Below are 14,136 nucleotides of genomic sequence, written 5' to 3'. Positions count from 1 at the left end.
TTTTTGATATTTTGTCAAAAATCAAAATTTTCTATGTGAATTGTTGAAGCAAACAAAAAAATACAGTTTTATTGAAATGTTCTATGTGTGACGGGGGAAGACCAAATCTATATTCTGACCAGCACAAATTAGGTTTTAATCACAGGGTCAAATTTTGCCTTACACCCCTGACATCAATAGCCCACACATATAATAGAAGTCAGAACTTGAGTCCATATTAGTATGGCAATTGAGTTGTTTTTAACCTATATCTTCAGAAGCATAGGTGTGAAGATTTAATGTATTCATAATTCAGATTCTTGTTGTGTGTGATGAATCTTTTGTGTTGTAGTTTCTGTTTGCCAGATGTTTAGCTGCCATTTTCTAGTAACACAGGTTTGCAAATGAAGAATTACTCTTTTTTTAATATTGTCAAAGAGGAAAAATATGCTAATATTATGAAATTAAGCTTTCTTACCAGCTACATAGTTAATTGGATGAAGATACACAAGTCTGCATTGGAGGTTTTAGGTATGTATATGGGAGGTAGAACTGGTGACAATGTTTGATCTTTGCTATATTAGATTTAGTCATTTGCTTACATTAAGCAAAGCTGTTGTTCTCATAATTGCAATGCAAAACTACTGCGCTATGCATATTGTACACCAAAGGCTATAGTCTCTGTGAAATAATTTTGCTATTTTTCACCTGCTGCAGAGGACAATGATCTTGTTCCTTTGAGGCCATTAAAAAGTGCTGATTTGCAGATACACAGTTATCACTCCATTTAACTTAACCATGTCCCAGTGTTCATTATATTTATTTTTTGCATATAGCTGCAAAAATAAAAGGAGGTAGAAATATAGAAATAGCTATAAAACCGTCCTTTCTCTTTCTGAAATCTGGTGCCTCATTCACTACACACCTTCTAATGTCTGCAACAAATGAAGCAGGGGTCCTGCAGACAACAGTCTCCTTCACTACATAACTGATTCATCTCCACAAGTCTATCTTGTGCAGTGAATAAGATAGGGCTTCTGTGGAAAAAAATAGTATGCAATCATGTAATTATAGACTGTATCATAATGCATGTGCACAAAGGCGCTGCATTAAGGGGTTGCAACGGAACTCAGTTAATTTTGGTATGTTACTGACTGTGGAAGCCGTAGAACACAACAAGATTGACTACAAGAAAATGCTCTCCTTTGCAAAGAGACAGATGGCAATATCTAGTGCTTAATGTGTAATGAAAGAGGTGCTGGGGCGCATGTAATTAGGTGCAGAGGTTAAAGGTTTGTTTGTTTGTTTGTTTTACTTTCATTACTGACATGCCAAGCCCAGAGGTTCTGGGACTATGAACTGCCAAATATAGAGGTGCCGGGGCTCAGCCCTGGCAAAGCCTCGCACAAATTAAGCATTGGACATATCTCATAGTCGATTAGAAAAGGAAGTATCCTTTTGAGAATCATCTTGGGGACAGAGGGAGAGAGAAGGAAAGGAGGCAAGGATGTACTGGGGATCAAAACATTTTGGGAAATGATTGGAAGTTGAAGAGAGTCAATGGGGAGACAGGAAAGATCTGGCTGTGAAGGTGAAAGAGAGACCAAGAAAGGAAATCCAGAGTAAGACGACCTAAAATGGTTAAGAGTTCAAATATTTTTTCCTATACACAATAAGATATACATGTGACAATAGCTGCATATTCTCTTCTTTAAATGTTCTATAAAATATTGTCATTTATAAAAGAAAGATTCAGGGTCTCCACAATCAATCTTTTCATAGTTCTGTTGGTCTTAATTTTCTGTCTTTTTATTACTGAATTTTTTATCAATTATCTTCACTTGATGGATTGGCCCATAGTAGTTAGCAACTCTACCTAGAATTTAAATATAGAGTTGTTTCTTCTCTAGGTAATATTCAGGCCCTATACATATTATCTTTTCAGTTTAAAAGGCCTATTGTACATGACAGATCCAGAACATGAAAGATTATTTCTACATGAAAGATCATTTTATTCAGAGAAGTTGGAGTTTTTAAAAGTTCACTTCTGGCAGTCAATGTCTATTGCAGGAAGGTGATTCATATATTTTTTAATCAAAAATCAAAATGATTAACAGTTTAGAGGAGAACTTGAAAAAGTACCTGACTAAAGGAAAGCTTGAGGTGTTTTGGCTGATCAGAATGACAATTATTGTGCACTGTTTATGCTGCTTGATTTCTCTTCTGTCTCCAAATGCAAAGCAATCTGTTGTCTCCTTCCTTTTGGCCAGCACATATGCTTTCACACATATTTCTCCCTCATTTTGAAAAAGGAATTTAAAGAGTTGGATGGATGTACCAAGTCTGTCTTACTTACTCTTTTCCTTTAGTTATATGTATGTAAGCATATGGGGCCTTTTGACAATATTACAGTAAATGTTTTTTTAATCTGGCATGTTGGCGGAATGGGGGGTGCTGATAAATGAAAAATTCCAGTTAACTAAGAAAGAGGAAGTTTGGGCGTGGGAGATGTGGCATGGGAGGGGGTGTGGGGCACTGGCTCTGGGAGAGAGTTTGGGTACAGGAGAGGTTTTGGGGTGCCAGATCCAGACAGTGCTTGCCTCCGGTGGCTCCCCATAAGCGGTGACCTGTACCTGCTGCTCCTAGGTTGAGGCGCGACTAGGTGGCTCTGTGCGCTGCCTCAGATCACAGGTGATACTCACATGGCTCTCATTAACCACAGTTCCCATCCAATGGGAATTGCGGAGCCAGTGCTCAGGACAGGATGGGGGAAGCACGTGCTTCCACGTAGGAGCAGCAGGGACAGGTCACTGCCTTTGGGAAGCTGCCTAAGGCAAGCGCTATCTGAATACCGCTGTCATAAACAGATAGTTAAGGGTTAATGTCTCTTTTACCTGTAAAGGGTTAACAAACAGGGAACCAAAAACACCTGACCAGACGACCAATCAGGAAACAAGATACTTTCAAATCTCAGTGGAGGGAAACCTTGTTGGATTTTGTTTTGTTCTCTCTAGGGCCTGGAAGGGACTAGACGTGCAACCAGGTTTCTTGCCAATCTCCCTGCTACAGTCTCTTATATATTCAGAATAGTGAGTATTAAGTAGAACAGGCGGTTATAGTCTTTTGATTGTTTTCTATATTTGCAAATGTGTAGTTTGCTGGAAATATTTTAAATTGCATATATTGCTGGGGGGAGGCTTCTTTCTAGTGTCTATAAGCTGTAAGACCCTGTAACTTTTACCATCTAAATTACAGAGACACCGTTTACTTTTTTCTTTCTTTTTTTTGTTAAAAGTTTTGCTTTTAAGACCTGTCTGATTTTTTCCCCTTGTTAAGGCTCAAGGGAATTGAGTCAGTACTTAACAGGAAGGAGAAGGGAGGGGAGAAGGGTGGAATCCCTTTGTTTTAGATTCATGGAGCTTGAATCTGACTATCTCTCCAGGATAGCCCAGGGAGGGAACACCTAGAGGGGAAGAGAAGGGGGGGAACAAACCTGATTTCTCTGTGTTGTGATTCAAGGAGTTTGAATCATGATAATCTTCCAGAGTAACCCAGGGAGGGGACGTCTGGGAGAGGCAACGGTGAGGGAAGGGGTTTACTTTCCTTGTGTTAAGATCCAGGGGGTCTGGGTCTTGGGGGTCCCCAGGGAAGGTTTTGGGGGGACCAGAGTGTATTAGACACTCCAAGTCCTGATTGGTGGCAGCTATCAGATCTAAGCTGGTAATTAATCTTAGGGGAATTCATGCTGGTACCCCAACTTTTGGACTCTAAGGTTCAGATTGGGGAAATATACCATGACAACTGCACCCTGAAATCCCTCTTGCATCCCAACCTCCTGCTCTGACCCCCCTTCCTGCACACAAACTGCCTCCCAGATCCTGTGCCCCAGTGCCACACCCCCTCCTGCACTTCAAACCCCTCATGGCCATTCCTTCATCTAGGAGCAGCAGGGACAAGTTGCCGCTTCCAGGGAGCCAGGTAGGGAGCCTGCTAGCCCCAAGGCAACTGGACTATAAACTGGACTTTCAATGAAGATCAGAAATGCTGGTTCATAGAGCTTTCCGGCTGGTAAAGTGCCAGATAACACAGCTTTTACTGTATTGTGACAGAAAGATGATTTTTAAATGTCCAGTTATCTAAAACTACTTCAGCCAGAAAGATATTGGAAATTCAGACCTTTCTAATGGTCTAAATTTTGAAATTCTTAGTCAAGTTTTCATTACTTACTCAGTCATCTCAGATAAATTCTAACAAAAAGCCTAAGCACCCCATCAGTTCACTTAAACCTAATCTGAGGTTTTAAAATAAGACTTACATAGTGCAGGGGACTGGGGCTGGTCCCTTGAACAGGGGATACATTCCACCCTTATACTTGTACAAACCTGTTGCAACAATGGAACTTCAATGAAATTTTTGCTTGAGTAAGGACTGAGAAAAGACTTGAAAGTGTGTCCAAATATGAACAGATTTACTAAATTTACAAATATATGATCATCCTCATTTGAGTTGTATATATTTTTGAGTTATATATATTATAAACTTGCATATTTTTGTTGAAATTGTTTGAAATGATTCAATGAAACTTACAAAGAGAGCATACAAAAAGAGAACTAAAACCCCAGTGTCTGCCATGTAGTTACAATTATAATCATATATAATGTATATATAAGTGTGTACACATGCTTGCTCCCATAGATTGTATCAGAACAGACCGTTTTTTAAATCTGTATAGCATGGTACCAACCACAAATTCAGTAACTACAAAAGAGTCTGAAAGATTATTATAGACAGAGCTGATAGCTGCCCAGAGACTGCAGGGGGCAGCAGGTGGGCTCCGAGCTCCTCCTGCGGCTGCTTCTCAGCTCAGGAACCAATCCATGCAACAAACCTCGATGCCAACTCTGCCCACATATCTACACCAGCGACACCATCACAGGACCTAACCAGATCAGCCACACCATCACTGGTTCATTCACCTGCACATCCACCAATGTAATATACGCCATCAGATGCCAGCAATGCCCCTCTGCTATGTACATCGGCCAAACTGGACAGTCTCTACGGAAAAGGATAAATGGACACAAATCAGACATTAGGAATGGCAATATACAAAAACCTGTAGGAGAGCACTTCAACCTCCCTGGCCACACTATAGCAGACCTTAAGGTGGCCATCCTGCAGCAAAAAAAACTTCAGGACCAGACTTCAAAGAGAAACTGCTGAGCTTCAGTTCATCTGCAAATTTGACACCATCAGCTCAGGATTGAACAAAGACTGTGAATGGCTTGCCAATTACAGAACCAGTTTCTCCTCTCTTGGTTTTCACACCTCAACTGCTAGAACAGGGCCTCATCCTCCCTGATTGAACTGACCTCGTTATCTCTAGCTTGCTTGCTAGCACACATATATATACCTGCCCCTGGATATTTCCATTACATGCATCTGAGGAAGTGGGTATTCACCCACGAAAGCTCATGCTCCAAAACGTCTGTTAGTCTATAAGGTGCCACAGGATTCTTTGCTGCTTTTACTTATTTATAATGTTACTTGAGCATTTTCTTCTTTTCACAGTCCCCTATAAAAGTCTCTGAAGGTCAACACGGAACAAAGGGTTTAGCAGTCACAGCCATTTTAAAACACGGCTAATGGGTTATTTATCCCAAATCACAGTGCTAGCGTCTAATGAATCACACAGAGTATTGAAGATTTTCCAAAAGCCTATGAATGAGAAAAAACTCATCCAAATTTAAACATGAAAAGGGTTGGATGGTGCAATAGGAACCCTTTGAATTTAGAGGCTAGGGTGACCAGATAGCAAGTGGGAAATATCGGGATAGAGGATGGGGGTTAATAGGCAGCCATACAAGACAAAGCCGTGAATATTGTGACAGTCCATATAAAATTGGGACATCTGCTCACCCTCTTAAAGACCTAGTTTTAAATGGCAAAGCAGGTAAATAAATGTGACACTCTCATTCTAGTGAACATTTTGTCCTCCTAGACTACCACACAATGTTCAAAAATTCTCCACATCCTACAATCTCCAATCCTTTTGTAAGATGATCAAGAAATATCACAATTTATATGCAATAGAAGGAAGGAATGTGTAGGGAAGCTTGAACGATCCCCTACCTCCATTTTGCCGGCTCTCCGGTGCCATTATTTTAATTGAAATAGGATGATCTCTCAAGAAAACAGTTTGAGCTTTTAGTTGTGGTTCAGCACAACTTTTCCATTTCATGATTATTCACCCCATGGAAATTGAATCTCATATAAACAAAATTAAATTTGTATTGCAAACCAACAAAAGCCAGGGACTTTAGGGCACCAAGTTTAATGATGGATTACTGAGCTTTTGTTGGTTATTATCAAAACTAAAACACTTCAATGTATTCTCTCTTTGCAGTTATTTAGCATTTTGTGTGTTTGACACAATCTTCCTAAATAATGGAGATTTATCTGTATCTTCCACAAAGAGAGGTGCCTAATATTCAAATATGTTTTTGTAAAACTGGTGGCTTGCAAATCAGTTTAATTGTTTTCAATTTGCCAGGCTATGCTTGAGATATTTACTGAACTCTTAACTATTGGAATAGATGGTTCATAACTATGCTTGTACTATTAGATATTTAGACTATGTAATCTAAAATTGTCTTGTAATACCTAGGTATTTGTGTAGGACTATTAGAATCTATAGAATTGGTCTAGTGCACGTACAAACAATATGCATTTTAGTAAGGGTGCATGTGAATGTATACATTCAGGAACAAAGAACTTAGGCCTTACTCACAGGATGTGGGACTCTATCCTGGGAAGCAGTTACTCTGAAAGAGACTTGGGGGTTCAGGTGGATTATTACCTGAACATGAGCTCCAGTGTGACACTCAGTGTAAAAGGAGTAATGTGATCCATGCATACATAAATAGAGGAATCTTGAGTAGGAGTAAGGAGGTTTATTTTACCTCTGTATTTGACACTGGTGGGAGAAGTGCAGGAATATCCAGATCTGTGCCCACAATTCAAGAAGGGTGTTGATAAATTGGAGAGGGTTCAGAGAAGAGCCATGAGAATTGATTAAAGGATTAGAAACCATTCATTACAGTGAGAGAGACTCAAGGAGCTCAATCTATTTAGCTGAACAAAGGTGAGTTTATGAGGGAACTTGTTTATAGCTTATGTGTATCTACCTGGGGAACAAATATGTAGTAATGTGCTCCTTAATCTAGCAAAGAAAGGTATAACATGATCCAGTGGCTAGAAGTTAACATTTGGTAAATTCAGAATGGAAATATGGTATATTTTATTCTTGTGAGGGTAATGAACCACTGGAACAATTCACCAAAATCGTGGTGGACTCTCCATCACTGACAATTCTTAAATCCGGATTAGATGTTTTTCTATAAGGTATGCTCTAGGATTTATTTTGGGGAAGTTCTATAGCCTGTGCTATACATGAAGTCAAACTAGATGATCACAATGGTCCCTTTTGGCCTTGGAATCTATGAAGTTTTAACCTGTGGTGTCAAGGCTGAATCCCCACTCTGTCACTTTGAGTACAGAAGGTGGGGGCCTGCAAGGATTTTAAAAATTAATATTGGCCACTCCAGACTTGCTGTAACCTTGGGAGTTTAATACTTTTTTCTGAGCTTGGCTTGGTAAACGCTGCCAGCACCCAAATGCAAAACCCTCTTGGACCCAGGAAGGAGCACTTGGCAATTCCTCCCTGTGGGGTACCCTCAAGCCCTTTTGCCCCCCCTCCCTCCCCGGGGAAAGAGCTGAGAAAGAAAGCAAAGGAAATTAGCTGTTACCACCAGCTAATTAAACAGCATACACCCAAACCCTTCAGGGCACAAAAATCCAACCCTGTTCTTAAAAAAAGGTAAAATTTATTAAAAACAAAAAGAAAGGAAAAAGATTTGGAACTTAGGCTTTTTGCTAGATCCTAAAAGCAACAATTACAAAAAATAAGCATCAAGAATTGCTCTCTTGAGGTTCAGCTTAAAGGTTACAAGCAAAACAAAAGCATCTGGGGTTAGCACAGAGGAGATTCACAAGCCAAAATAAAAAAAATAAACCTAATCACGTCTATTTAAACATGCCCTGTCCAATAATTTCTTTTGGAAATAGATTTTTTATACCTGGTTCAAGCCTTACACAGCATCCCTGCTTATAGCATTGCTGCTCCATCTGTCCTTCTCTGGAGAACACCAGACAAAGGGAAAGTTTCTTTCCCATTTTTAAAAGTTCTAGCCTTCCCATTGGCAATTTTGGCCAGGTGCCCACTCCTTTTCTTTTACCTGTGGACTTATTAAAGGTAAAGCAAGCAGAGAACAACTACCAAGAGTGATTTTACAGCTAACTGGCTGGCTGAGTGTCCATCAAAGGGAGTTACCCCACCACTTTGTTTATCACATGTGGTAAATACCCAATGTTGTTATTTAAGGCAATACTGTGTACTCTGGTTAGGTTCGTAGGGTGAAATCCTGGCACCTCAGAGCTAGAATTTTATCCCTAAAGGGATAGGAAATGCTCTCTTTCTTCTTGTTTCAGGAAAGATGTTCTTGTTATTATACAGGTATTCAGACATAATGGTCAAGATCGGGGGGGGGGGGCAACCTGTGGCTCTGGAGCCATATGCAGTTCTTCAGAAGTTAATATGCTGCTCCTTGTATAGGCACCAACTCCAGGACTGGAGCTACAGGCACCAACTTTCCAATATGCTGGGGGGGGGCTCACTGCTCAGTCTCTGGCTCTGCCACAGGCTCTTCCCCCACTCCACCTCTTCCCACCCCCTCCCCTGAGCCTGCAGTGCCCTCGTTCCTCCCCCCAGATCTTCCTGCACATCATGAAACAGCTGATGGAGAGGAAAGGGGAGGTGTTGATTGGCAGGGCTGCTGGTGGGCGGGAGGTGCTGGAAGCGGGGAAGAGGGAGCTGATGCAAGGGCTGCTGACGTATTACTGTGGCTCTTTGGCAAAGACATTGGTAAATTCTGACTCCTTCTCAGGCTCAGGTTGCTCCACCCCTGGTCAAGATGTTCAAATTTGAGTGACTAAAAATAAGCCTCTAAATCCATATACAAGAACTTAAATATGTGTCCTCATTTTCAGAAATGCTAAGCACTCTCAAAATCCATTAAAGTCAATGAGAGCTGCAGGCATATAGCATCTCTGAGAGCCATTCCACTTATTTAAGTTCCTAAATAAGGATTTGGCTGGATATCATTAGGCACTTAGGTTTGGAAATTTAGGGCAATGTTTCCGTTAATAACTGAGAAGCTCCAGGTCCCAGAAGGCTATGACTAACACTATTTTTATATTATGGACCTGTTTCTCTCCGGCACTGCATCTTGTGCAGTCATTTACCTGTGTGCAAAGCTGGCAAAAAAAACACTATCAAATAAGAACGGTAGTACTCACTTTGCATAAGTATAATGACCACACAAGGTGCAAGGTAATGGAAAGTCTATTTAGGTCTCCATCATGTAGAATTCCTTCCTGAAGTCTCTCTTTTTCATACTTTAGCTGCCCACTCCTCTATTGAAGTGCTAAGTTTCAACCCCAGTACTTCTACTTGAGAAAGAGAAGATTTTTCTTTTAAGTCCATTGACAGATTCCTTAAACAGTTGTTTCATATTGATCAAAACATCAGCCTTTTCATTTCCTATTCTCAGGGCAGAACTACCAGCCTCTGTCAGTGTCAGGAATCAAACCCAAATCTCCTTCCTGGTGCCATAGAGCACTACCACTGGGGCACTAGGCTGGCTTTTTCTGTTTTTAAGAGCAAGTAGAAGAATTCTGTTTAGTTTAGCCTATTGCTTTGCTGCACTGATATTTTTTTATTGTTGTTTACGGTAGCACCACCTGATAAGATGACCTTATGAACAGTATTATAATGAGAGGTGGGTGTCATTTTGGGAACAAAATATTTACAGAAAAATACACATGTGCTGACACCAAGACATTTTGCAACTTTATGTCTGTTTCAGCAATTTGTTCATTTAACAACCTTCCCTTTTCCACTGTGTTCTCAGCCCTTCTGGACAAAACCCAGGTAGCCTATTGTTATATTGAGAAAACACTAGTGCAATGTATTTGAGAGACACAGCAGATGTTTCCCAGGGAAATGTGAGAAGTCATATAGGAGAAGCTCCAGGCCATGTTTGACTTGGGAATCATAGAAGAACCACCTTGTAAATGCAGGGGCCCCATATGCTTGTACCTAAGCCAGATGGTATGACATGTTTTTTGTATTGATTTCTGAAAGGTAAATATCATTTCTAAACTTGATACCTATCCCGTGCTGAGAGCAGATGAGTGGCTGGAGTGACTGGAGGCCACTTGGTACTTCTCCACCCTTGATCTCATTAAAGAAATTCCATTAACAACACCAGTTCTGAATGATGCTGTATGGCCTACATGGCAGGGACTCTTCAGAGACTTCAGGCCAGAAGGACTATTGGGCTTGGACCAAGACCATCAAGTAGATGTGAGGACCTGGTACTACTGGGTGAAAACCCTGGTTTACTTCAAATGTGGTGAGACCAAGGATGACCTACTGGAGGTTCAAGTCACCAGGCAAAAGGGGACCCTAGCAGACATGAGCGGTAGGCCTACAGAGCGAAACCCTTCAATGTCACTCATTGCCCCAAGGCTGGTGAGTTACTTTCTCACAGATGATTAATATGAGGCACCTGAGGGCTAATTTGTAGACATTCTATACACATCCATCTGTGACTGAAGTCAAATTGCAGGTGTTATTTGTACATGGAAAAGTGCTATTAAAATGAGAAGAACTCTAAAAAAATCAAGCCAAGAAAATCTCTGTGCCTCAGATGTGGAACTGAGGCAAAGAGAGATTAGCTAAAAGTGTCAATTGTGTTTTTAGCAGGAGTTGTCATATTATGGTAAAAACATTTTTCTCTTGAGTTCTGTATTACAACCCTACCATGGTCAAAAGTGAAATGTCAAATGAGAAATTTCCAATGGCTGATAGATATTAATCAGGGGCGGCTCCAGGCCCCAGCACACCAAGCACGTGCTTGGGGTGGCAAGCAGCAGGGGGCGCTCTGCAGGTCGCCGGGAGGGCGGCAGGCAGGCTGCCTTTGGCGGCATGCCTGCAGAGGGTCTGCTGGTTCACCGAAGCCGCAGGACCAGCAGTCCCTCTGCAGGCACGCCTGCGGGAGGTCCACTGGAGCTGCGGGACCGGCGACCAGCAGAGAGAGTGCCCCCCCTGGCATGCCGCCATGCTTGGGGCGGCGGAATGTCTAGAGCCGCCCCTGATATTAATGATGCCTATATGTGTTTAGTAATGATTAAAGATAAATCCCCTGATTCTTAAACTCAGTTGCTGGCTCCCTCATATTATTTTTAACAATATATTTAACCTGTCCTAGAAGAGTCAGTTGGAAAGTGAATAATATTGTTTTCTTTAATGCCTGGAGTATGTGCAAATCTGAACTGAGAATAACTGTTCAGAAGCCTTGCACAGATTTCTTGGTATATTTGTGACTAATATTTTTTCATCCTTTGAGTTTGTGTTTTCAAACATAGTATCTTTCTCGTAGTTGTAACAGTTGTTATGGCACTTATAAATATGCGGAGATGGGAAGGAATCTAAAACAACCTCCAAAACATTAAAATATTTAAATGGCCAGTGGGATGTGGGAACATACATAATGGAAAACATTAACACATGTGATAAATAGAAGTGCAGGCTGTCCAAAAAGATTTTATTCTTCCTTTTCTGTGGCAAAATCCCCTGAAAATTGTCTGCCTCTACAGACTTCTCTTGACCCATCAATGTCTTCCTTACGTAACAAAACAAAGCTCTTCTCTAAAACTTTTTGTCTCTTTATATTTATCTCTATTTGCTGCTGCCCCCTCACATCCGCTATTTTCTATTTTTTCTAACATTCCCTGCCAAGTCTGCTCTCTCTTCTTATGGATTCAGGTTCACACCTGATTATCAATACAGAGTTCAGGAGCACAATGCTAATAAACTGAATATCAGATACATTTTTTTTAAAATCTGGAACATATCTTTTCCATAACTAGTGAGTATCCCCCAGGAATAGAACTTTCCCAATGCATTCAGGAGATGGAAACAGGCCAGTGGGCAAAGTATATGAGGGAAATATCTGTTTTGTTTTCTCTCATCTCCGTAGGATCTATAATAAACTCCTTTTGCTACTCCACTAATAATAGCAATGATTGCCTTAGTCCCAGGCAATCTCTTTGGCATATGGTCCACTTTTAAAGGCTCCTTACCACATACTCAGGACTCACTAGCCATAGTATCTTTCATAGTTCCCAATCTGCTGTCCTGCAGTTGTTTGTCTGCTTCCCCATCTTGTTCAAGGTATGTGCATGAGGGAGTTGGATGGGCCCTGCAGACAATACTTTACTAAGTGTTTCTCAAAATCTATGGTTGCCCTTGATTAATAGCAGTAGAATATATACACAATAATATTTGAAGTTTTAGTTGTTCAAAAGACAATTGCCATACTCATTCCTGGTGATGCTTTAAGTCCAGTTACATCAGGTATGAATTTGAGCCAACAACTGTCACTATTTTTTGATGGATTTGTTGTTAGAAATTTTACTACTTCTAAGACCTTTCTTCTCCCCTCTTTGTCAACCTATGATTTGTGTCTATGGCTTCAATGAAATATGCAATCATTTGAAGATGGAAAAATAATGTTGCCCAACCCCTATTTTTGAGAGTTTTGAGCCAATGTTTCCACTTTGTGATTGCTTAATTTAGATTTTTATACCTGGAGGATCAGACTACATAATCTTTTACTGTAAATACAAAAGTTAATCTCATACATCTGAAGACCCAACTCTCTGTTTAGCAAGCACTGAAATAATTCACACTAGCTATCTTTGTCCTGGAATTGTTTTCCTACGTTTTTGTAGAAAGAAGGGAAATTTTCCTAGATGTAATCACTTTGCCAAAAGAAGTGAGCTGAGACTCTGGAGAAGAGAAGTGCTTGCATTGCAGCCCATCTCAAATTAATATTCAATTAAACAGATGTTCTCAAGCTTTTTCCTTTATATATAATGTAGGCAACATATATATATGATTTTCACTTTTATGGGACCCTTCCACTTGCATACAGATGCCAATTAATAAATAACCGTGAAATGATGACGAAAAATTTGGAGTAGTTTATGCTTCGCTATAATTGCCTTGCAGGTGAATGGAACTGCCCTGTGACATTTGTCAGTTAGAGATGAATATGCACAATGATTAAATATTTTATGCAGTTCAATCACTGACAAAATCTGTATTCATACCTCATGTTAATTATTATTTTTTATATTGGCATGAAAATGCTGGGAAGACTTATGTTTTCACATTCTTTAGTCATTACCCAGTGTCTGAGATATGTATTTTGACTGTTTTCCTCATGCTAACCAGTTAGATGCTGCACAATTACTTTGCTAATGTACCATTTAAGATGTTGAGTCTGTCTGATAGAGCTGCATTCCTCACACCTGCTTACATATGTTTATATGTTTTAGAATGTAATACTGACTGATATAGCAAAATATATGTATTAAATAGTATAGCTTACATATTATATGTAATCCTTTTTTCAGCTTACTGTTGGGCCAAAAGCATCATTGTTTTTGATGCTTTGAAACTTCAAAACTAGGAAACAGACTAATGCACTTGTTCAAAGACCAAGAAGGCACAACAGTCAGCAATTACTCCTATTACAAATGTACTCAACTAGATGAAAATTGACATTGAGATTATTTATTTTTCATAATTCATTACAGAGCTACCGGTGTGTCTGCCTGCCTGGATGGGAAGGAACATTTTGTGAATACGAATCCAATGAATGTAACTCAGAGCCATGCAAAAATAATGGCACCTGTACAGATCTGTTCATTAGCTATAGGTAAGCATCTCCATCTTCTTCCTTAAACAATTAACTTTCTGCAATGACTCACTAATACTCCCAGTTTTCATTTACACCTGTACTTGGTGAATTTAAAATTACTGCACAGAGATGAACAGCAACTTCTGTTATGGATACAGTGATACAAGTACTGACATATTCATTTGAAATCAGCAGAAATAATCAATTGCAGATGGCAAGTGAATCAAATGAATCAATTCAAAACCCTTAGCAGGGAATCCAATCT

At 40.1% G+C, this 14,136-nt stretch overlaps 1 protein-coding gene across 1 annotated transcript in view; it reads left to right on the top strand.

Moving 5' to 3' along the window:
• The window catches only part of EYS (eyes shut homolog), a 1,559,204-nt gene that overhangs the window by 574,819 nt on the left and 970,249 nt on the right, over positions 1-14,136 (top strand). Inside the window, 1 exon segment of the mRNA XM_030558318.1 lies at positions 13,768-13,889. Coding sequence (XP_030414178.1) covers positions 13,768-13,889 — 122 coding nt within the window.

The sequence above is a fragment of the Gopherus evgoodei genome, chromosome 3 (genome assembly GCF_007399415.2).
Source record: "Gopherus evgoodei ecotype Sinaloan lineage chromosome 3, rGopEvg1_v1.p, whole genome shotgun sequence".
In the NCBI taxonomy this organism is placed as follows: Eukaryota; Metazoa; Chordata; order Testudines; family Testudinidae; genus Gopherus; species Gopherus evgoodei.
The sequence above is the reverse complement of the archived record's forward strand: the minus strand, read 5'-3'. Positions and strand labels throughout refer to the sequence as shown.